General features: G+C 53.0%; 6 protein-coding genes across 6 annotated transcripts; 3 read left to right on the top strand and 3 right to left on the bottom strand.

Annotated features, from left to right (window-relative positions):
- Positions 1-596: 596 nt before the first annotated feature.
- Positions 597-1775, top strand: BDP55DRAFT_563448 (Fibrillarin-domain-containing protein; the record flags this gene model as incomplete). The annotated part of the gene is made up of 4 exons (XM_060570244.1): positions 597-753; positions 827-939; positions 999-1659; positions 1717-1775. 4 exons carry the CDS (start codon positions 597-599, stop codon positions 1773-1775), a joined length of 990 nt encoding a protein of 329 aa, XP_060423983.1.
- A 462-nt stretch (positions 1776-2237) lies between these two features.
- BDP55DRAFT_529314 (uncharacterized protein) lies at positions 2238-2564 on the bottom strand (the record flags this gene model as incomplete). Its single annotated transcript, XM_060567831.1, has 1 exon — positions 2238-2564. A coding segment is annotated over one exon (327 nt), but the record flags the coding sequence as incomplete, so codon positions are not given.
- A 6602-nt stretch (positions 2565-9166) lies between these two features.
- On the top strand, positions 9167-10993 carry BDP55DRAFT_363597 (G-protein coupled receptor). The gene is made up of 3 exons (XM_060567061.1): positions 9167-9717; positions 9764-10030; positions 10075-10993. Exons 1-3 carry the CDS (start codon positions 9443-9445, stop codon positions 10874-10876), a joined length of 1344 nt encoding a protein of 447 aa, XP_060423981.1. The 5' UTR covers positions 9167-9442; the 3' UTR covers positions 10877-10993.
- Positions 10994-14721: 3728 nt separating this feature from the next.
- Positions 14722-15152, top strand: BDP55DRAFT_637099 (uncharacterized protein; the record flags this gene model as incomplete). The annotated part of the gene is made up of 2 exons (XM_060572961.1): positions 14722-14820; positions 14889-15152. 2 exons carry the CDS (start codon positions 14722-14724, stop codon positions 15150-15152), a joined length of 363 nt encoding a protein of 120 aa, XP_060423980.1.
- Positions 15153-16368: 1216 nt separating this feature from the next.
- Positions 16369-18391, bottom strand: BDP55DRAFT_697794 (uncharacterized protein; the record flags this gene model as incomplete). Its single annotated transcript, XM_060577719.1, has 4 exons — positions 16369-17054; positions 17104-17615; positions 17664-17937; positions 18028-18391. 4 exons carry the CDS (start codon positions 18389-18391, stop codon positions 16369-16371), a joined length of 1836 nt encoding a protein of 611 aa, XP_060423979.1.
- A 1761-nt stretch (positions 18392-20152) lies between these two features.
- BDP55DRAFT_756805 (uncharacterized protein) lies at positions 20153-21456 on the bottom strand (the record flags this gene model as incomplete). Its single annotated transcript, XM_060580768.1, has 4 exons — positions 20153-20926; positions 21211-21274; positions 21302-21344; positions 21393-21456. The coding sequence occupies 4 exons, from the start codon at positions 21454-21456 to the stop codon at positions 20450-20452; spliced, it is 648 nt and encodes a 215-aa protein (XP_060423978.1). The 3' UTR covers positions 20153-20449.
- Between the last annotated feature and the right edge of the window lie 743 nt (positions 21457-22199).

Here is a 22199-nt window from a genome sequence, read left to right as displayed (position 1 = left end):
TTCCAGCTTTGGCCGGGGAAAAAAATTGCAATGGGAAAACTGATGAGACTCACGATTTGTCTGATGAACTGATGAGCAGCCTGGGGTCTTTATTGAATTTTCCGAAATGAGTCTGCCGCTTTGGGAGTTGGGACAATTGGAAAGGATGATATTTCGAGGTGTTCTTGAATTCCGTTGCAAGCCAGGTTCACTGGACACCACCTTGGGTTTCTGACGCTCCTGCCTTCCTGCGAGGTGTGAGACCCCACTTTGCAGATGGTCCCCACCCTCTGGGTCCCTCCTTATCTAATCGCAAGAGAAAAAAACTTGCCGGAGAGCGGCACCTCTGAAATTCCGCATTGTCCAATCACCTTGATGACCCCACAATCTTTCCTGTCAGTCTGGCCCGTGCGTACTCTTGAAGCTCTCAGAAAAAAAGTCCGACGAAAAATTTCAAACACCCAGCCCAGTATCCAGTTGTCCCAACCCGCCACCAAGAGGATTAGCATTACCTGCGCCTCTCACCCCCAATTCGACTTTCTTTCGCAACTTGGGAACTGCCAGTCTTGTTCTCTTTCTTTTTCGTAACAACTACCCCGACGCACACTTCAAAGACAATGGCTCCCTTCACTCCTCGTGGCGGTGGTCGCGGCGGCGGTCGTGGATTCGGCGGACGTGGTGGTGGTGACCGCGGTGGCTTCGGCGGCCGTGGTGGTGGCCGTGGAGGCTTCGGTGGTGACCGTGGCCGTGGCGGCTTCGGTGGACGCGGTGGTGGTCGTGGTAAGTTTTGAGAGGAACTGACGCTTTCGCGATGTCAAATGCAGAAGAAGATCGAGCTAACCTGAAGCTGCAGGCGGTGGTCGCGGCGGTCCTGGCGGTGGTCGTGGCCGTGGAGGTGTCTCCAAGGGCGGCCGTGGAGGCGGTCCTGGTGGTCAGAAGGGAGGTCAGAAGGTCATCGTGGTATGTCACAACACCGGCTCTTCCTTGTGGTAAGAGATTGTCATTAACAAAGATCGCAGGAGCCCCACCGTCACGAGGGTATCTTCGTTGTCCGTGGCAAGGAGGACGCCATCGCAACCCGCAACATTGTCCCCGGAGAGTCCGTCTACGGCGAGAAGCGCGTCTCTGTCGACAACCAGACCCAGAACGAGGACGGCACCACCACAACCACCAAGATCGAGTACCGCGTGTGGAACCCCTTCCGCTCCAAGTTGGCCGCTGCCGTCATCGGTGGTCTCGAGAAGCTCTACTTCGGCCCCGGCTCCAAGGTCCTTTACCTCGGTGGTGCCTCTGGTACCTCAGTCTCCCACGTCGCCGACATTGTCGGCCCTACTGGATTCGTCTACGCCGTCGAGTTCTCCCCCCGTTCCGGCCGTGATCTGATCGGCATGGCCGCCAAGCGCACCAACGTCGTCCCCATTGTTGAGGACGCCCGCCAACCCCTCAAGTACCGCATGCTCATGCCCATGGTCGACTGCATCTTCGCCGACGTTGCCCAGCCCGACCAGGCCCGTATCGTTGCCATGAACGCCCACCAGTTCCTCAAGGTCGGCGGTGGTATCCTCATTTCCATCAAGGCCAACTGTATCGACAGTACTGCCCCCGCTCACAAGGTCTTCGCCATGGAGGTCGAGAAGTTGAGAGGAGAGCGCATCACCCCCAAGGAGCAGCTTACGCTAGGTTGGTAACCCCCTTTTTTTCTTAGGTTGCGAAAGACTCTTGACTAACATGTGACAGAACCCTTCGAACGTGATCACTGCCTCGTCGCTGCCGAGTACTCGCGCTACGCGAAATAAATGTGAGAAAAAACAAGGGAAGATGAAAAAAAAAAGTATTGTATGCGTTGCGTAAAGAAAGAGTGGTGGGTGAGCGGTTGAATCTGTACATTTGCGAGATTCCCACGAGATTTGACTTTTGCTTCAATGGGTACGGTCGGTCGGACTTCATCTGGACAGGCGTTAGGAATTTAGGACTGGTCTAGTTCAGAACTTGCATGTTAACCCATAAAGGTATTCAAAAAGTCCTCCGCGGTAAAGATGACATGTTTAATGGGCTCATAGACTTGAATTGGAGTAGTTTGCTGCGCTTTTTTGCTGCCTCATACTCCCCCTTCCGCAGTGACTTGACATCCGTCATGATTTGCCCTTGTTCTTACTCTGGCTGGCTCTCATCGCCTGCCTTGTGAACTACGTCCAAATGCTCCCGAACCCCTATCCCGACATGTACATATTCAGGCTTCATGCAGCCCAGCCCCCGCTTCACTCAATCCCATCCACAAGACCTAGGCCAAGTACCGCCGCCCCACACATCGTCGACCCATCCACCTCTGTCTGGCCGGCCCACGACACTAATTCCGACGAAAGCTGCGCCGTCGGCGTTGTCGGCCTCTCCTCCAGCAGCAGCTGCTGCTCACCCCCGATTCTCCACCGGTCTTCATAACAGCCGTACTCCACGAGGTCGCGGGCAATGTAAACGACCCGCTCCTGCTCGGGCTGCCAGTCCATCGGTTCAGCCGGACCCCCCGCGCCGACGCTTCGGGCCCACGACTCGACCGACGTGCGTTGCTCGTCGAGGAGTGACAGAATGTGATTGCGGAAGCGGTAGTTGTCGACGACGAGGTCGCTGCTCTGTTGTTGATGTATCTCGCGTCCGGTATCGTCTATGCTGCGGCGACGTTTCGAGATCCTGCGAATCGTGGGCTCTAGCTCGAGCTCGAGTCCGGGCTTGCGGCGGCGCCTCACGATATCCAAGTAGCCGTCGTCGGTTTCATGATGGGCCTTTTTATGGCTCGGGGTTTTCGTTCTGAGGACGAGGGCTGTTGAGGGTGACGCTGGGCGCATGGGAATCATCTTCAGATCGCCGTCTGTGTCTGACTTTGCTTCGATGTGGCGGCTATGTCGGTTGTGGCGTCTGGGGGAACGAGGAGGAGGTTCGTACAGAGACCGGTGTCTTCCTGTTGGGTATTCAACGTCTTTTCGCGGGGGGTAGCGACGGGCCTTGATGATGGGAAGCCCCTCTGTGAGACCGGAATTCGGCTCTGGGCTAGCGTGCCTGCGTTTGGACGAGCGTTTCGACATCCTGTGTCCTCGTGACATTGTGATGTTCCCCGTTTAGAGGGTCAGGTCTTTTCCCGGGAGGGGTGGAACGAAGATACTAACATGCGTGATTATCCGCCATCTGAAGGGTTTTGAGACTGCTTTCCGGAGGATATGGGAGTTTGAGTAAGGCGTTATTTTGATGATGTATATTAGTTTTTATCTCGACTATACTCGCGAGATATTCTCGCGCAGCTTCTAGCCATCGACATCTTGAGAATCTAAACAAAGCTGGAACGGCCTAGAGCTTATTGTGCCATCGACAGGAGGATGAGTTTCCAGAAGCCAACAAACAAGCAAAGACTCCGTGGTGTGATGGACAAGCTACTAGAAGGTATTCATAGAGGGCCGCCCTCGTTCAACCTCGAAACCGAACAAGGGGACAATGTTGAACCTCACAAAGACCTATCAGTGCCGACCCATGCTCCTCTCCCGTTATGGCTTCTCGGGATGACACGTCGTTTCCACCCTCTTCCAGCAATGGTTTCAAAGAAGTGAGATCCTGCCGCTTCGGTGGCCGTGGATGAGACAAAGGGCAAAGCCTACTCCAACATTTCGAATCCAATCCCAGTTCTTCGAGCAGCTACTGTCTTCTGATGAGGTCTACCAAGGCGAAACTCGACCTCGGCTACAGATCAGAGCTGTGTTGGCAATATTAGTCAAATGGCTCACGAGTAATACGGTCTACTATGTACTTCGTGCTTCACAATGGAAACATGTGAATATGAGGATGTCCACCTTTACTTGCTCTACCGTATGATCAGAATCAATAGTCCAATTTGACGTTGGCAATGCTGCTTTTGCCATCGTCAGAAAGATTGGCCACCAAATTGAGCAACGATCACAATTCCATAACTAACGCATAATTCGACTATCGCGACGCCATCGCACCGACCAGACTGAACGAGGCTTAGAACCGCCGAAAGAAAGACCGAACTTCATTGGACGTCAAGTTGCCCTTGATAGGTTGGCACGCGGCTGGTCTAGAAGACCCCGCTAGCGCTGGATCCTGGTTGAGGTTGTAGATCGACCAACCGATGACTTTATCTCGAACGGGCATCAGACGGTTTTTCTGATGTTACACGATCCACACCTTCGCACAGCGACATAGATAGTCCGCCTCGTCTCTCTTACCAGGACAAGTCTCGACAAGCGAGCTGTACCTCCTCCCTGGTCACGCATCAATGGTCTCTGTTCAAACGCCAAGATGCGTTACCCGGGCAGCTATTGGGTTGTCCTGCACGGAAAGCCGAAGAAACTCTTAACATCCTGCTCCAGATTCCAGTAAAGCACAGTGAGGACTTTGAACCCGTTTTGTTGCCATACACGCAGATAATCGCTGCTCCTCGCCGCAATATGATGAAATACCTGGCCCCCGGGCTTCTTTTGGCTTCCTTTGGATCCCTTCAACCGGCCCTGATCCTTTCAAGTTCTAGCCTCCTTCAGTACCTTGCCCAATCCTGTCCGTCCCGCGTGGTTGGATCAGTCAGAGGGATAACGTTTGGGTTCTATCCCCCAGACACTAGAAACATTACCGATTCAGCTTGCGTACGTCAAAGCGTTCTCGGAGGAATTGTTCAAATTTCGCGATGTCCGCCGTGGTGGCGTCCACATCCTTGATAGAAAGCATCGCCCTCCTTTCTCGAAAGGATATCGTTCGGGTTTATTACCCCAGACGCTAGCGCTGTCAAGAAAGCGGCACGTTCAGATTAACCAATCCCCCAATGGGGCAGCTGGCTCTTGTGTCACCGTTTTCTTACGACGGCTGGGTCCAAGGTCTGGGCAACAGAATTCATGCGATGCCTGGCTGAGAAGTGGAAAGTTGTGAGATCTCTGTTGCCTGTATAAGTTTCCTATCACATGAGCGGCATTAGAGTCCACATGAGCGGCTTTCTCGTTCGGTTAAGAATCGGGATACTGAGCCATGGTATCTTTTCTCCCCCCAACGTTGGCTGGGTCTGGAGTGGTTATGAACAAGCGTAGGGATGGCTACAGCGAGCAAAGGACCTGGATGCGCATATCCCCCCTTCGTCCCTGCCTCGACCTACCTCACCAAGTGGGGCTAAGGGTATATATGCCATCCCAACCTCACTTTCTGTCACCAGCACAGCAGCGTCCGTCTAGGTCGGCGGGTCAGGTCAAGCTGTGTGCATGGTGTAGCGGCTAATAGAACAAGTACTCCAATGAAGTCAGAGTCCGGGTTGACTGAGGGGCGCGCTGTTCGATTCTGGGCAGGGGCGTGAATTATATGGTCGGTGTTCCCCCTCCTTCCCTTTCTGTTGTTTTTGCAGAGTGTCTAGACTCTATACTGGGCGAAGGCAGTGACAAGGAGGACGGTTGGCTAGAGTCGTCACCACAAATTAGGAAGACTATTCGAGCCAGTATGAGCAATAGCCGAACTCTGTCTAGTAAAATGTCTACACCACCCCCCTGACCGAGCCGATAGGGGAAAGTTATCCTGCAGGCTGCGTGGCTTTGTAGCGGCTCATGTTAATTCTGACAGGAACACACAGACGAGAACCCCGAGCAGATGGCCAGGCTCAGCTCCTACTGATTACGTATATTGCGCGTTAAGGACAGACCCTTGAGGCAGGCGAGTCTGGGGTAGGAGAATAGGTGTGGTAGACATTTCGTGACTAGCGTGGCCTGGACTAGCTTTGGTTACCTATCGTGCCTGCATACTGTAAGTGAGGGGTTTTGATACCGATCATAGGCAGGAGCGAAAAAAGTCTGGAGAGGGCTGTCTCTCTCTCTCTCGCTCCGTCTGTCTATGTTGGCAACGCGCTAGGCCTCTTTGTGTTTCTCCGGAATCTGCCTACCTTTGCTTTGTTGAGGCATCCAGATCCATAGATCTAACGCCCTGGAGCGGAGGCTCGTTTACCAACAATATGTTAGAGTTCGAGCACCTGCTTGTTTACCCACGGGATGCCAAGACGAGACCTGGTCGAGAAGCCTCTGGTCATTTAGGTAATAGGGACCTTCCCGAGGCTATGGTCAGCCGGCAAAACGTCTCCAAGTCCGTCTGAGGTAGCAATATGACAGTCCTGCGATCGATGAAACACAATTCGATCCCTTCAGAGGCAATGGGCCGCTGGCACCGAGACGTCGGATCTGTTGGAGCCATGGTTGGAGGGCAAAGGTAACATGGTTCGACACCGTCAGTGGCAACCAGCCTCGGGCACAACGTATCTCTTGTCCATAGTCCTTACAAAGCTCCTTCACCGATGGTATACAAGAAGGAGACGATCCGCCGCGGCACATAATTTGTCACCGAGGATCGAGGCCGGCCAACGACAACGACAAGAGCTCAAAGAAAGGTGGACAGGCAGAGGCGCGGTGGCGCGGCATAAGCCAGTAAATTAAGCTGATAAATGAAGACAGGCAGGGCAAATTTTCCAGCTCGGGCTAGGCCTTATGGATGGGACCCGCGTGTTGGCTTTGCCATGGTTGGACTCTTGGAGGGGCCGGCGTGTTTGAACTTGGAAAGCTTGTGGTTGCCGATTCCCATAAGAGGTACGGAATACCTACGGATAAGAGATGGAGAGTACTCTGTACGGAGTACGGATAGGGCACGTACCGATGTTCGGAAGAATGACCCCACTTTCCCCGCTTGGAACGGCAGGCAGGAACACTGGAACAGGCACCTGGGTCCTGGGGAATGAGTGGTGCAGTGTTGGGGTAAATGTGGGTAAATTCTCCATCTTCAATGTCACCCTTCCTGCCTTCATTGGCATGACCAGAAACCTCCCTTGCCTCCTTCTCTTTGGCTCCTGGCCTCCTGCTGCTTTCCTCCGGTCGACCGCACCCAACCAAGTTCATGTCAGGGCATGCAGCACTGCAGATTCTATCCGGACTCAATTATCCTCCCCCAGACTTTGCCTTCTTCATGCATTTCAACCCTCCTACGCCTCCCATCCTCCGGACTTTGGCAGGCCTGGTAGCTAATCAGCGCTCGTTCAGGACCTCCAACAGCCACCTCGGTACGGCCGTACTATCCCGTCTGGGTTTTCAAACGACGGCACAGCCTATGCCTAATTGCAAGGTGGCTGTCTGAAACTGGGGTCAGTCGAACTCGGTCTACTGTTAAGCTTCGTCGTCGAGGTCTAAGACACCACCGCGTGGTCTCGTCCAGTCCAACAATTCTTTCCAACAGCCATCTTCCACAGATTCATCACTGGCGTGTGGCTTGGCACCGAGCAGACGGTACGAATTTGCAGACGGCGCGGCGCTGGAAGGTCTCGCTCCGTCCCATCTCAAACCCATAGGAGACAACACTCCAGACGACATCACAACGCCGTCGACCTCGTCTTAGTTTGAATTGTATCCCACCAGCACCCGTTCACCATCAGCTCGGAGACATCGTCGATCGTGGCGCCCTCCACGTGGTGGAAACTTGCGCCGTGCCGCCAGCCGGTCGACGAGATGTTGGGACAAAGCAACAACCAGCAAAATCGACGGCACTTCGAGCCACTGTGGCTGGCCGTCAAGCTATTTCCATACCAATGATGAATTCTTTGAAAGACCCTGCGCGAACCAGCGAATGCACACTGACCGTTGCGTCCCGAGACGGAAACGTTCTTTATTTCGAGACCAGAGAACAGTCTTTGTCCAGACCTGATTCACTACGGTAGACTGCCGCTGTGTCACTAGCACATCGGATGATACGGTGAAAGCAACATGGACGTCAGTCTTCACTAGCTGCCGCCCTCTACAGCGTGGCAATGCTCTATTAGATTGGATGGTACTGTACGGAACTCTGCAGCAAAACATCAGCACCCACGGCCCGTTTCCGTCAGCACCATCGCAGGGTTGCAGAACGAGGCCCTTCTGCAGCTTGAGCACTCCGTCGAAAGTAAGGCCAACTAGCCGTCCAGAAAACTCCCAATTTCCTCGAGTCGTGATCCCGATTATTTTATCGGAAATACCCTGCTAGCCTTGATGGAGTCAGCAAACACGAGCTGCCTTTGGTCCAACGACGACACATCCAAATTACAGCCCTCGATCCCTGCCTTGCGGTGGCTTGACAAGGGTTTCACCAGGAGGATAGAAGTCGACGGTCTTCCGAGAGGCATCGGTGGCGGCAGGCCAGGAGGCGCCTGAGTGCCAGACAGTTTGGGGTTTGGTACCGTGGTATTCCTCCGCTGACCATCCCGCCGCCCTGACCATGGTTTGCAGGTCCAAGCTCCCCGAGAAAACGTGATATTCAGGCCTGAAATATATGGCTGTTGATTAGGATGACAGGCTCCCATCGTAATGCCAGCTCAGGGATATCCGATCACCACGAGGAGGACACGCGGTGAGGGAGGATGGTGACGGCCATCACTCAGGAAGGTCAGAGATTGAAGGCAATTTTGTACAACGAATACGGACACTGCAGAATACCTACGGATATGCAGCTCGACAGCTCACCCAACGAAGGAAAACTTTGGCCCAGGGGAGCCTTGTAACGGCGCTGCTGGGGGGAATTGACCAGGGCCACCCTGGCGTCCCCAGGTTCGTCCGACCCCGCGCCAAGCTGGTTGTAGGTGGGCCCGGATGCGGCGAGCTAAGTCCTTCACTTGGCCTGTTCCAGCTTCGACAACATACTTCCTTCCTCCTGGCCCCCCTAATGCCCTCTCGCTTCTCTCCACGCGGACATGGCGACCACACCAAATCTCCAGCAATTGCCAGGTACCTATCTTTGGTTGTCTTCTCTCCTGTGGTTCTCTGCCCAGGAGGGTGCTCACATCCTTACCACACGCCCTGTCCCAACATGGAACATGGTCTCGAGAGAATCCTGGCCAATCCGGCCCTACACAGCCCCTGCTCCATGCCATGCGAAGGCCTAGGGCCTGCGGCGCCCCGATGAGTTGATGGCTGGCTCTTTTCCTCTTTTCTTACATGTTGCCGTCGTTGCCATCACCTCTGATCCCGTCTTCTACGCCTTTTCGGAACCATGTTGGTTCTTGTTTCTCGACAATTCGGTTCCTGGATTCTGGTTCAGCACATCCGTTTGTGCTCTCCTGCAGACCATCCCGGTCAGGAGTTTGCATAACATCTTGACAGGAAGTTGACATATTGGTCCATTCCCATTGGGCTAGGCAACGCCTCTACAACCTGTTGCTCGTCGGAGCCGTCACCACTTTCGTTGGCTGGGAATATTCAGTGAGGGAGGTCTGCATACTTGAACTATTGGCCGTCCACCACCTCAGGAAATCGATTTGCAACATTTCGAGCAAGGCCCGCTACCAAGGCCATCGACAACCACTTCCACTCACCAACAGTGGTTGCCATCGACGCAGACACCATTCTGACGTTGTTTCGGATCTTATAAAGCGACCAGGCTACACAGTGGACCTCTGCCGGTTTCGTCTACTACCACCGACACCATGGATACCACCGAAGAGAAGGCCAACTTGGACAAAGGAGACCTCGACCTTCTCAGCATCATAGAACGGACCTGCTCGGTCTTCTCGCTGCTGGGATGTGTCTTCATTATTGTCACATTCTGTTCGTCTAGGGCATTTCACAAGCCCATCAACCGGCTTGTCTTCTTCGCTTCCTTTGGTAATATGATGACGAATGTTGGCACTCTCATGGCGAGGTCCTATATTGGTTCTCCGGATTCTCCAGGCTGTCAGCTTCAGGCATTTCTTGTTCAAATGTTGGTACAACGGCCCCACGAGTGATTCATGACTAACACTATGCAGGTTCATGCCGGCTGATGCGTTTTGGACACTTACTATGGCTATCAACGTCTACTTGACATTCTATTACAAGTTCGACGCCGAAAGGTTACGGAGAATGGAGATACCGTATCTTATTTGCTGTTACGGAATTCCCTTTATTCCAGCCCTGGTCTACGTCTTTGTCAGGAACGGCGATGGGTTGAGGGTCTATGGAAACGCGACGTTGTGGTGCTGGATCAGGCCTGAATGGGAGATCTGGCGCATTCTCACGTTTTACGGACCAGTTTGGTAAGTTTACGTCTAGCCTCGTGTGGCCTCTACTAACTGGCCAGGATTGCGATCTTGATCACTTTCTTCATCTACATCCGCGCCGGCCGAGAAATTTACCAAAAGCGCAAGCAGCTTCGCAACTTCAGCTCCTCGGACCATGACCAAATGAACTCGTTCCACGACGTTCTCACCTCGATGAAGACAACCGAAGTATATGTCACCTCGGAAGCTATGGATCAACCTCAAGGCTCTATTGGTCTTGCAACGGTGGGAAGACGTGGATCGGAAGCCGGGCCAGTCCCACAACTACCAAACGCTGCCTACTCTGTCAGCATTTCTGCAAATCGCTATAGCCGCAATGGATCACAGGCCGAAGCGGCCGTCCTGCCTGCCGAAAGTAGCACGGCGGATGCCGTCGGCCAGCGCCCGATGAACTCTGCCCGTCGACGCAACTACGAACTCAACAACGCGGCTTGGTCGTACACAAAGTGCTCGATCCTCTTCTTCACAGTCATCTTGATCACCTGGGTCCCGTCGAGCGCCAACCGCGTCTACTCGGTGATCCATGCCAGGGAGTCTTCCACGCCGCTAGAGTTCATGAGCGCTTTCGTTCTCCCGCTTCAGGGCTTCTGGAATGCGCTCATCTACGTGGTGACTTCGTGGAAGGCTTGCAAGACGTTGTGGACCGACATCAAGTATGCGTCTCAGCGGCCAGGTGTGACGGAAATCGTGGGCAGTTTCAGGCACAGCGATCAGTTCAAGATCTCGAGCCAGAACCGTAGGACAAAGAACTACGAGAGCGAAAGCATTACGGAGCTTACGAATAGCCGACCGGCCTCGAATGAGCAGGCATCGCGGTCGTAGTGTATGAAGAAGATGCGCACTTGTCACGATAGCGAAACGATTTCTTGTGGATGATACCCCGAAGCCATGTTGTTGTTTTGGGAGGCCCTGCCGCGGACGCAGGTTTCATTTTTGTTGCTTTTGGGGGGCATTCGACATGCTGGCATGCCCCAGCGGAAAATCTATAACGATCTTGTCTGTTAAGTCTTTCGGTTGTAGATAACATATCATTTACTGTTCATTTGTCACTACTCATGAGTCCAAAAACATATTTGCCTTGTGAAATCTGCATGATCTATTATCTCTTGGCGGACCCTTCATCTCTGGCAGTGCATTTTGCCCACAATACCATCCAAAGGAGCCGTTGGGACCGGCGCGAACAATGGCCAGACGGACTAGAGAAAAAACGCATTCGGCTTCCACGTGCCGTCCCAAAGACTAAGATGGGTTCCTGCGTTTTTTTTTCTTTTCTTTTTCCAACGGCGTGTTCCTCCTCCCGGGAAGTCTAGGAAGTCTACTTATTAAGCTCTGGACTTGCACTTGCTTTTCATCTCGTCTGGCCTCGTCTGGTCTCGTCTCAGGGCATCAGTGCGTAGGAGCCGTGCCGTGTAAGCAGAGCACGTACGCAAGGCACGGGGAAGGAGGTTACGGGTACGTGCTTGGGGCCTTTTTTGTCTAACTATAGAGAGTGTAATGGATCGACACTCTCAACGGTCCGTGAGTTCAGAAATTCGTTCCAGACGCACAGTTTCTCGTGGCGGTGTAACTGGATGAGGGCTAGCAGCCATCCAGTGAGGGAGTAGCTACGAGTATAATTGCATGAAGCAGAGTAGAGAAAACAACTTGTGGTCCCCTCCCGTCATCTCACGGCTCCCGGTTCATTGTGCTGCAGGGACGCGGGGGCATGGTCTGCGACAGTTTTTGTTTTCTACATTGGCTCTTTCGCTTCCATTCTTTCTACGTCTTTTGTGTTGCGGCCTCGTTTGGACTTGCTGTTGGTGTTCCGTGGCTGGCTGATCTTGTTTTCAGGGGCACTCATCCCGATCCTGGCCTACCTCAAGCTATGTAAGTTTACCTGGGGGTAACCAGTCCAGTCAGGGCTGACGAAATTCGCTGAGCACGATCTTTGAGTTCGACTTTGCTCGCTGTTACTGATAGAAATTCTTCGAAAGGTTGAAGATCCCTGGACAGAGTCAACTATTACGAGAGAAATGATGTTGAGTTGAGCAGTCCACCCCTATTTCTCCGTGGACTTGGTTCTGGTCGACCGTCGGGCTCGAGGGTTGCAGAGAAGATGGAGCATGTTGCCCGAGTACCATTCCATATCTATTCCCACGCAACCCACTTTCCCAGCCCAGTGGGCTCCTGAAGAGAAAAAAGTCCCACAAAGCCAAGTTGGAGGGGAACCTTGGTGGTCGCCCATGCAGGGGCATACAAGGGTCGCTTTTAGAAGCTGACAACCACCTCAGATACGGAGTACTGGCTGCGGGGAAAACAGAGGGAAGTTGGGAACTGGAAAACTTGGCGATCCCGTTTGGGCGGAAGGCAAGGCTTTTACTTCCCCGAATCTTGGCTTCGATGCGAGGAAAACATCAAGCTTTTTTCTTTTTGCGTTGCATCTGCCCTGGTTTGTTTGCCTGCGCCTGCGTTGCCCAGAATGATACTGCGTCAACGCACTGGTATTGGTCTGAGAGGTGATGTTGGTTTTGGTACGCTTGGCTTGGCTTGTTACTTCATTTTCGATCACCGACTGGCAATATTTCTTGCCAGCACATTTGCTAGATTCACTTTTACCTTTTGGCTGTTGGAACCACCATTCGCCTGCTCTTCTCTGCTCTCTTCTGACGGCGGTTCGAACGAGCATTATCATCCCTGTCGCCCTATGCCTTCAACATCACGCTATTACTCTACTCCGTACTCCGTACGCAATTGACAGATAGGAGGAGCTCAGGACGGTTTGTGGTCCGTGGAGGACCATCAACACAATAGCAGCTACCAAACAATTAAAATGCCGCGTGGAAGATCTGATCCTCATCGAGACACGGACTATTGAAATCCAACAGTACCTAGTGTAAGTCTGTCAAGAGCATGCAAGGCCATGCAGCAATGCAAGAATTCCCCGACGAAACATTTGATAGTGCCAACGGCACTTGCTTTCGTTAACCCTCCTGACGATCGCGTTTCATTCACCGTCGCGGTTGCTTTTCAAGCTTTTCACTGATCGACTCTGAGTCTTGGTTTTCTGGTATCTGGATCACACCCGATTCACTCCGAGTTTGAATGCATGTCTAAGTTGCAGTGGGACGCAGCATCTCATTGCATGCCGCCCTTGTTTTTTTCCCCTTTTGCTGTCAGGACTTAGGCGGCAGGCCGATTATCCGGACTGAATCCACGCCGCTTTTGCCCCATGGTGATCTCTCATGCAAGGCGGGTGGTTAAGTGAATTGTGGTCGCCCTTGCATCGCCTGTAGCCGTCATATGGTCGTGTCGTCTTCTACGATCTTATCATTTCTTCTTTTTTTTTTCGTCGATGACGATGTGACTCAAGCAGTCAAGCTTTCAATGGAGGCCAGACTGAGACATCCGCTAAAATAAAGCAATGGCGGCCCGATGTAATCTGAACGACCAGCCTACAGCGTGCAGCAAAAGCAACCCCGCGGGCCGCGGGCCACTACGGATACGTAGGTAGTTATTAATACTACATATCACAAGCTCAACATTCCCACAGACTTCAAAGACAGTAAAGTGGGTGAATCCCACCTCTCGAGTCCCGAGGCAAATGTCAGACACCCAACACGCTCTACAGTCGAGTCCAAATCAGCCCACAGGTGCCGCCGACTCCCGACTCGCTCTCGGTCTCCCCTCTTCTCAACGGCGATCAAGTTGCGTGATAAGAGATCTAGGGTGTTCTTCAACGGCAGTGGCTGTCTCTAGCAAGCCCTGTTTCTGGACTTTTCTAGGCTCGGGGGGGCTTGATGAACCGTACTCATTCCTTGCAAGTGGTTGTGCGCCAGGAAAGTCAAAGCGCAAGGAAGATTTGTGCCAACACGCGTACAAAATCGTATGATGTCCTTTTCATCTCTGTAGCCGTGGGTGATCGTGTTGATTTGGGCACGGTACGGGACAGTTCGGAGTGGAACGTACTCGTTCTTCTCGGGAGGCAAAGGTTTTTCCCAAAGTCCTTGAGAAGACGGCATGAGTACACCTACCTAGGTGCAAAGTTGGAGTGGGGGAAGGGACAGAGATCCCGAGGACGTACTCCACATGTGTCGTGCTGAAGGCCCACTCTAGGTAACTTCAACCCGCCAGAGACAGCCGAAGAAAAAAGATGGAGATATTGGAGTGTATAACTTCTCTTCTTTCTATCTGGTCCTCCTATGGGTGATGGTTCTCCAAGGAGGGAAACTTACAAGATAAACTCGATGAACCATCTTATGATGTGTTTGCTGAATAGTACTGTAGACGACAGATACCATCGAAACACGTGAATCTAAATGAATGGAGGTACCCACCCCAAATGACACCACGTGCCGCGAAGTGCCGCGAATAGTATCTCAAGGTTGTCATCCGCTCCAGCCGGGAAGGTTGACAACCGTGACTGTTCACGACGAATATGGCGCAGAACCTTGAGGAGATGTAAACCTTTCTTTCCATTTGAAGCAGATACTCGTGATAAGAAGTAAATCATCAACCCTGCACACTACATCACAACCCAGAAAACACCATACTATAGCCACTTCATCTATTCACCAACACCGACACCCACAAGCTGACAGCGTCCCATTCGCCTCGCCTCCACTCTACTCCAGCCCGATTCACATATACACACCTCCCCAAACTATTACCTCCACTACTTCCCCTTCACAATGCTCCTCTTAGCTATATCATCCATCTCCCTCATCCTGCTTCTCCACGCGGGCTGCGCGGCCTTCATTAACTGGGTAGACGAAAATGACCATGACCATGTGACCACACCAGAAGAGGAGAAGGAGAAACTCCTCAAGTTGACGAGGTAGAAGATACCAGCATCAAGGGTTGGCGACCCCCTCTTGTTCTTCTCAAGCTTGATTGGAAACCGCCTGCTAACGTCGAGAAAGAAGAAAAGTCTACGACCAAGTCCGAGAATAAAGATGAATATACCCCCGACTATACGAGTATGATGCTTAATCACTTTCAAAAGGAGAAGGAGAATGGAGACTTTGAGGGAGAAGATGAACATGCCCCCGACTATGCAACTTTGATCAACGATTTCTTTCACAAGAGGGGAATGGAAACTTTGAGGAAGAAGAGCGCGTAACTTCACAAATAATAAGCAACAAGCCCGTTGTTAGCCATGAGTTAAACACCAGTGACAGCAAACATCTCATCTACTCTTAATCGGAAAGGGAAAAAAGGAAGGGGATGGAACGTCAGCAGTCGAATCATTATTGCCTCAAATCTCGTGAAAAAGTAGGCAAACTTTGTCCATTCATAGATTACGTTGCATATTTCTCGACTGCCTCACTTCCCACCCCCCTTGTGTACCATCTCCGTGTGACCCCCAAGTCAACTGACTCACTCCCACTTACTACTTCTCATCCTCCCGTCCAAAAGATGGTTTCTCACCTTGACCATCTCTAGTCAGATGGAAGAACAAAACGGGCCTCACACCCTACTAGAATCCATCAGCCCTGTGGCTCTGACGCTAGATGGAGGAAACAACCACAAAAGTTTCACGATGCCCAAACAAACAAGTGGACAATGCGGGGGAAACGGGCCAGGATTAGCCTTCAGACAATGGTTCATCCAAACACCAGGGTCCCCATCATCGTGGAGCCATCTCAAGACGAGAGCTCCTAAGCTTCACATGTCGAAGGGGGATCCTGGGAGTCTTCTGCCCGACCAATCCGAGCTCATCTGTCATTGACTTCATACTTCACAGATCCAATAATTGTGTCCTCTTCCCTCCTCTTTTGACACGTCAAGTTCGTACCCATCTTCAAGCTCTCGAGCCATGCGTTAGGCTTTGACAAACGCATTGTGAAATCTTTGGGGACCTCATCGTGTACGATCCACCTTCAAAGATTGACAAGCCACTTCCACAGAATAGACATCAATCGACTGATACTGACTCCACTGCAACTTTAGGTGATTCCAGTTTGTATAATTCTGCTGCCGACATAGGGTACGCTTGCAAAGTAACAACTACAGCCGATTCCAACGTATAGTGGCAGCGCGATCCTCCGTAATGCTGCAGGCCCACTCGGCCTCTCAGGAGTCCTCAAGAAGCCCGATAAATGAGAGCACAGCGGCATACATAGAAATCCACACCATGTCCCGTTGGATCCGTTTCCCAAGCCAATATGTAAAGCAAGTGGCTCTGTCGGCCATCCAGGGGGGTATTGTGAAAGAAATCCGGCCTCCAACGCCGTACCGAGGAATACATCTCTGCTCCCTCAAAGTGACAAAAATATTCCATGCGTTCGTTTATGGTTCGGGAGAGAACCATATTTTTTACGACAGCGCAACTACTATCACGCCTCCTTGACTGCCTCGATTATGCTGTACTCCCACGCCGTCTTGAGCTGCTCGCACTCCTCCACAATTCTGGGGTTCTCCCACCACCACTGATCTGCCGTGATGTACTGTCCCCATACTTCCCTCCAGAGCATACGGCCGACCATACTGCGGAGCTCCTGCTTGACAGCCTTATCTGCAAGCACCTCGGCGTCGGTCGTAGCCGTGTCTGGTCTGTCTGTTGGTGGTATAGCGGAAAACCTCACAGTGGTGATGGTACTGCCTTCAGCACGGAGGGAAGCGTCTGCCAACCACAGAGGGAAGAGTTTGCTTGGGTTCATGCAGCGGAAGTTCTTCTCGAGGTTGAAAATGAGATTTTCCTCAATCCACGAACGCATCAGAGGACCCAGCGTACTCGTAACAGGAAGAGGATCGATCAATGTGAGGTGAAAGGCACCACCGGCAGCGAGGCACCGGTGAACATTTTTGAGGAGACTGGGAACTTCAGGGGACGGCAAAAGTGCCGGAAGTGCCAACGAGTAGACCACGCCGAAAAGGGACGGGGCCACTGGGAAGGCCGATGGCGAAATGGCCGGAACGTTGACCGGGTGGATATTTGGAAAGAGTGTATGAGACAAGGGCGACGAAGCCAGATGGTATACTTGCTTATTGAAGTGGATGGCCGCTAGGTATGACGTTGTTGCTGCACAAGTTAGTTGAAGTGACCGGAAATTGAATTTGCTTCCACTTGCCCTGAGTCTCGTAAAGCGCGAGGACCTTTTTCGCCTTTGCAGGAGTAATCTTGTTGGGATGAACCTTCGCTTGATCCAAATCCACTGGTTTGTCCATGTTGTGCAAAGAAGAAAGCATCCATCTCTTCTTTTCCATCTCGAGCTCCTTGTAGAGGCTGGCATCGGTGGTCTCGCCCCAGACCTCTTTCAACCGCAAAAGGCGGATGCTGTGGCTTGCAGCGGCCATCCGCCTGATCTCACGCTGCATCCCATTAAGATCCATGGACATGGAACATGCGGCATCAAGCTCTGGTGTTTCTTCGATGACCGCCTCAATCATTGGCGTTCGCACTTCCGGTGGTGGGCCGCAGTCCCACGCATCCGGCGGTCTCCAGGAGTCTGGGTTGTTGGGCTTGAATGCCATTGACCATGAAGGAATTCGCCGTAATGAGCGCTGCGGGCTGGGATGGCCAGGGAAGAGGTTGACAGGCGAGTCAAGCATTGCCGGTGATATCAGGGCGGTAACCGCGGGCCTATGTCTTGTCAGTAACGATGCTGTTGGGGGATAACGAAATGCTCACTGTGCTGTTGGAGAACGTGGAGGGGTTGGAGGCTCCTCCTTGACTGGCTCGGCTGTGATGGTTATATGTGAGATCATGCCAGAGATATCATTTTCTATCGTCCGAGGCAGTATAGTGACCTCCGTGCTTTTGGTGATGAAAGAGGTTGGGCCGAGAGTCTGGACGTAATGTTCCCTCTTTGCTGACGTCGACTCGGCGACCGATGTGTTGCATGGAGATGTCGGACCGCCCATGGAGGTGTCTGTCCACTTGGAGAAAACAGAGTCTAGGAAGCCTGAATATCAGTGAGCTGTGGCAGGCTTGTGGAAATGGGTCGATCTACCTCTGTTGGATGAGATTGGTGAGCTCTGCTGTGACTCGACACAATGTTGCTCTTGCGGCATGTAAGTGCGATCGACCGTGGTGACGGGGCTGCATGGGAGCTCCGTAGGGAGTGGCGGTGGCTCCGAGACAGCCGATAGTAGCGAGCCTCTGAATGTGCTATCGATGCTCGGGGCTTTGAGTGCGTGTGCGGTGGATGTTTTGGCGCTTGATGGTGTCAGTGTCCTCTTAAGACTCCTAGATCCGAAGAAGCTGAATGGTTTGTTGTCGGACGACGAAGAGCTGCGAGTGGACATGGAACTCCTAGATGCTCTGGTCTTGTCCTTATGATCCCGCTCAACTGCTTTCCTCTCGCGGTGCTCCTTTCTAGACTCCCTGTCGGGGTCCGTCCACACTACTTCCCACATTGCGAGTCGTTTCTCGTCGGCCCAAACAAGAGACGCGTGTTGTAAGTAAGATCCGGGTGTCCAGAGGGAGATGTTAGGGATGCTGGATATATACGGCCAGCCGACTTTGGTACTGGTTGAGACGCAAAACTGTGAGCTTGAACCGGCCGATCAATCGCATGCCCGAAATTCGGAAAACGGCGTGTTGTTAGATGGTCAGACCTTGGGAGGCCCGGGGACGCAGTTCGTCCGATGATTGGCGTCGTAGAAGTGAGTGAGGATGAAGTTAAGATACAGTTGCGGTCGGCGATGGGAAGTCGCAAGAGTGAAAGGTTGAAAAGCTACGATGACCGATAGCCTGGACCATGGAGGAGAGCCGGTGGAGATTGAATAGGTAGAGAGATAAAAGAAGTCGAATTGACGAGAGTGCCGTCCCAAGGGGAGACAAGGTTCGACAAGGTGAAAAAGGTAATCCGACGTCGGCAGGTGGTGTAGGGTGAAGATTGAACGTCGTGGTTGACAAGAGCCGAGAAAAGATGGAAAGAGGAAAAAGGGTAGTCACGATGTGGTAGAAGGCAGGTGCAGCTCTGATTGAGAAGGACGCTAGTGTATCAGGAGGACCACGCGAAACCTGTATCAATTGGGAAGACAGGAGACCTGGACGTATGGAGAATGCCGGTGGAAGGAAGGACCGAGGGGAGACGAGGACGGGGATGAGGACGAGTACGCAAAGATGCGGTATGCGGTATGCGAAGCTGCAGATGGCAGTTGACAGTTGACGTGTGCGAGCGTCGATTCCGGTTGTCGTCGTGCTTGTGCGGCAGCAGCAGGAGGTTCGATACGCGCCGCAGATGCGAAATGCAACGTGAGGGATGACAACTCCAGGTCGAGACCCCGGTGCGGCCGATGGCAACAACAACCTCTGGATGTGTTAAGTGCGCAACCTACGGCCGGGCCAGCCTCTCGGTACTTGATGAAGAATGGAAAAGGATACAAGAGCGGGAAGAGTGCGTCAGAGAAGAGTGAGTGGCCCGTTCCGAGCGATTTGTATTTGTACAAATAGGTAATCACTTTCTCTCTTCCAACAACAACGAGGTTCGACAGCGTGTGATCGTGCGCGTACGTCTGATTATGTACCGTGCAATGGACAGGATCAGGACATCAGAACTGCCAGTTAATACTGTTGGGCAAGTAGGTGGCAGGTTGGTTAGCAAGCCGATTCGGCGGTCGATCCAGCTCCAGCATGAACTTGTGCTCCCCGGCTCGTCCATATATCGAATTGGGACTAACACAACCGGCTTTCCTTGAACCCCCTTGGCCTTGGCTCCCCTCTTTCAATCTCGCCGATAGCCCATGCAGTCATCTGAGATTTTGTGGCGTCCTGCCGGTCATAGCCCTGGTCCCCCATCCATCTGGTCGTGCTGGTTTAGAATCATTGGGCATTGATCGGCAAGTCTTTTTCATTGTCTCAATCCGTCCTGCTCCCGCGTTGCTTATTCCACCACCACCAGACAAGGGCGTCCCAGCCGGCATCGTCAACTTTGCCCTCGCTCATGGACTTGAGGTGACTGTACTCCCGGACTGCCAGTTGCACCAAGCACAGCAGCGGCGACTTGTGGAAGCCAACGTCAACGGGACGCAACGCGCCGTGCCACATTGGTGGAGGAAATATTGAGATGAAATGCCCTTCTTCACGAACCGTTCCGAATCGTCAACGGGTTTCGCATTGTCAAACAGTAGAATTCCATTGCCCGGCCTCCCTCGACAGCAGGCACGTTGCGACCCTCATTCTTGGCTCGTATGGAACGCAAAAGGGCAGAGAGAGACGAGGACGTGCTTATTGTGTCCTGAGCTGCGGCCCCTGCCTCAAACACTCAAAGGCCGGCGCCCATGGAAGCTTTCAGCGAAAGGGACGGCGCGAAGCTTATGTTGCCTGCCACATGGCAAAGCCCATTGCTATCATTGGGGGCTGTGGACTATCGACAAGTTCGCGCGTCGAGCTGTGCATTTGTGGGAGCTAGCCGTATCTTTGGAATCCATATTGCCTGGTGCATACCATTCACGCCGGACAGGACTGAGCTAAGGTAGCCATTCGATGGGAATCATCGGGGCCGTGTTTGCTCCGTTCTTGCAAAGTGCCCTCGCACCATTGAAGACAGCTGCAAGCTGCCTTCTCGAATCAAGACGGTGCTCCTCTCGATCCGCAGCGTAGCGGCAAGGCCGGCAAGGGGAGGCTGTCGTACAGAATCTCCCCGCTGAGTCCATGACAGATGCAGTCGCGTCGTCTTCAGCTGTCAACTCTGCAGTCTGGTGGCTCTGTAGGTCCCCGCAGACCGTCTTGCGGGAGGCATCAGTCAATGTCGTCCGGGGCTCTCCATGATCCCGGCGAGAAACGGACGATCCGGGCGATATGGTGGCATTGCAGCCTACACAGTGCCCGCTCGAAGCCGATTTCAGAGACTCGGACCGGCAGACCGCTTGTTGGGAGCAGACAACGATGAGGTGTCGTGGGTATGTGTGTGTGTTGTGTGTGAAGGGGTCGAGGGTGCCACTTGTCTAAGCAAACGTCAACACTTGAGCAGGGGCTGTCAAAGTGGCTAGCTGGGAAGCCACGGTGGTGGCATCGTAGTCCGATGTATGGTGTTGGCGTTGGAAGGCTCGCAAGCTCGCAAGACTCAAACAAAGAGTGAGATGGAGTGCAAGGCAGGGGAAGAGGGGCACCGGGATGTCGTCTGCAAGGTGGAAAAGTCGGGATCACACATTGGATTCAGGGCGCGGGTGGATCTGCAGGGAGATGGCAATCCGGGGCAGGGCCACCCCTGAGGACTGCGAGATCTAACCCGTCTTGGGGGATAAGGTGGTTCGTGAGTGGTCAGGTTCCAGAATCCCACTGCAGCGGCGCCGCTAGGGGACCCGTGTCAGGGGACTTACAGTCTGCGGGGCACGTCCTGGCGGCCGTAAGTGTTCTGGGTGGCTACCTCAAGGTACGTTTAGTGGCTCAGGGACCACCTCGACCACTCACGGCTCCGCGATGGCATCGTCCGGCCAAAGCTCAGCACGCCTAGATTCGCCGCGGAGCGATCCATGCCACCCTCCTACCCTGCACTATCCTTTTCGCGGCTCACTTGGCTGCTTTTAAGCGAATTTGCCAACCAACGACAATGGAGAGCAAACATTCTTCCCTTTTCTTATTCCAACAAAGACCCAGTCCAACGAGGTCTCAAGAAAAGGTCCCAACTCAATTCCAGCCAGACTCAGACGGCCTTTGTATCTGTAAGGTAGTCCATACTCGCTCTTCTCCAACCGTGCCATTGAAAGAAGTGTCTTGAATTCTAGAGCCCTTTCTAGATGCGGCACACCCCCAAGGGCCCGGTTTACCGACCATCACCTGCGACCAACTCGAAATTGCTGATGGGCTTGACCACACAAACATGTTCCAACATATTCTAACGGCTTATGGATACCGGAGGAAGATCGGACCACGATAGCTCCATTCCAGCAAGCACGGAACACCTCTACCACGTGGGTTGGGACTTTGGCTGGGCCGTTTTGAGCGTAGGCATAGGACAGACGTTAAACTCTCCGCAGTGCTGGGCAATAAAGAAAGCGAGCGAGCGAGGAAAAGAGCGGCCTTTCGTAGCAGTGCATGATGCGTAGGCAAGGTACGACGTGCCTATGTCTGAGTCTTCTCGAGAGCTGACCAGTGAAGAGGCCCTCAGGTCAGACCGATGACGGCTGTAGGACACGCAAGGTCAGCCGCAAAAAGAGCAAACAGGTGACAGCTAGATCATGGTCAGCAGGGGCTGATGCGAGAGTAGAACATTGTCAC

The sequence above is a fragment of the Colletotrichum godetiae genome (genome assembly GCF_030913485.1).
Source record: "Colletotrichum godetiae strain CBS 193.32 chromosome Unknown BDP55scaffold_63, whole genome shotgun sequence".
NCBI classification, from domain to species: Eukaryota; Fungi; Ascomycota; class Sordariomycetes; order Glomerellales; family Glomerellaceae; genus Colletotrichum; species Colletotrichum godetiae.
The sequence above is the reverse complement of the archived record's forward strand: the minus strand, read 5'-3'. Positions and strand labels throughout refer to the sequence as shown.

Excerpts from the sequence above, each read along its gene's own strand:
- BDP55DRAFT_363597 (XM_060567061.1), top strand. The coding sequence starts at position 9,443 with ATGGATACCACCGAAGAGAAGGCCAACTTGGACAAAGGAGACCTCGAC. Across the intron at positions 9,718-9,763 it reads CAGGCATTTCTTGTTCAAAT|GTTCATGCCGGCTGATGCGT; the intron begins GTTGGTACAACG and ends AACACTATGCAG. Across the intron at positions 10,031-10,074 it reads ACGTTTTACGGACCAGTTTG|GATTGCGATCTTGATCACTT; the intron begins GTAAGTTTACGT and ends CTAACTGGCCAG.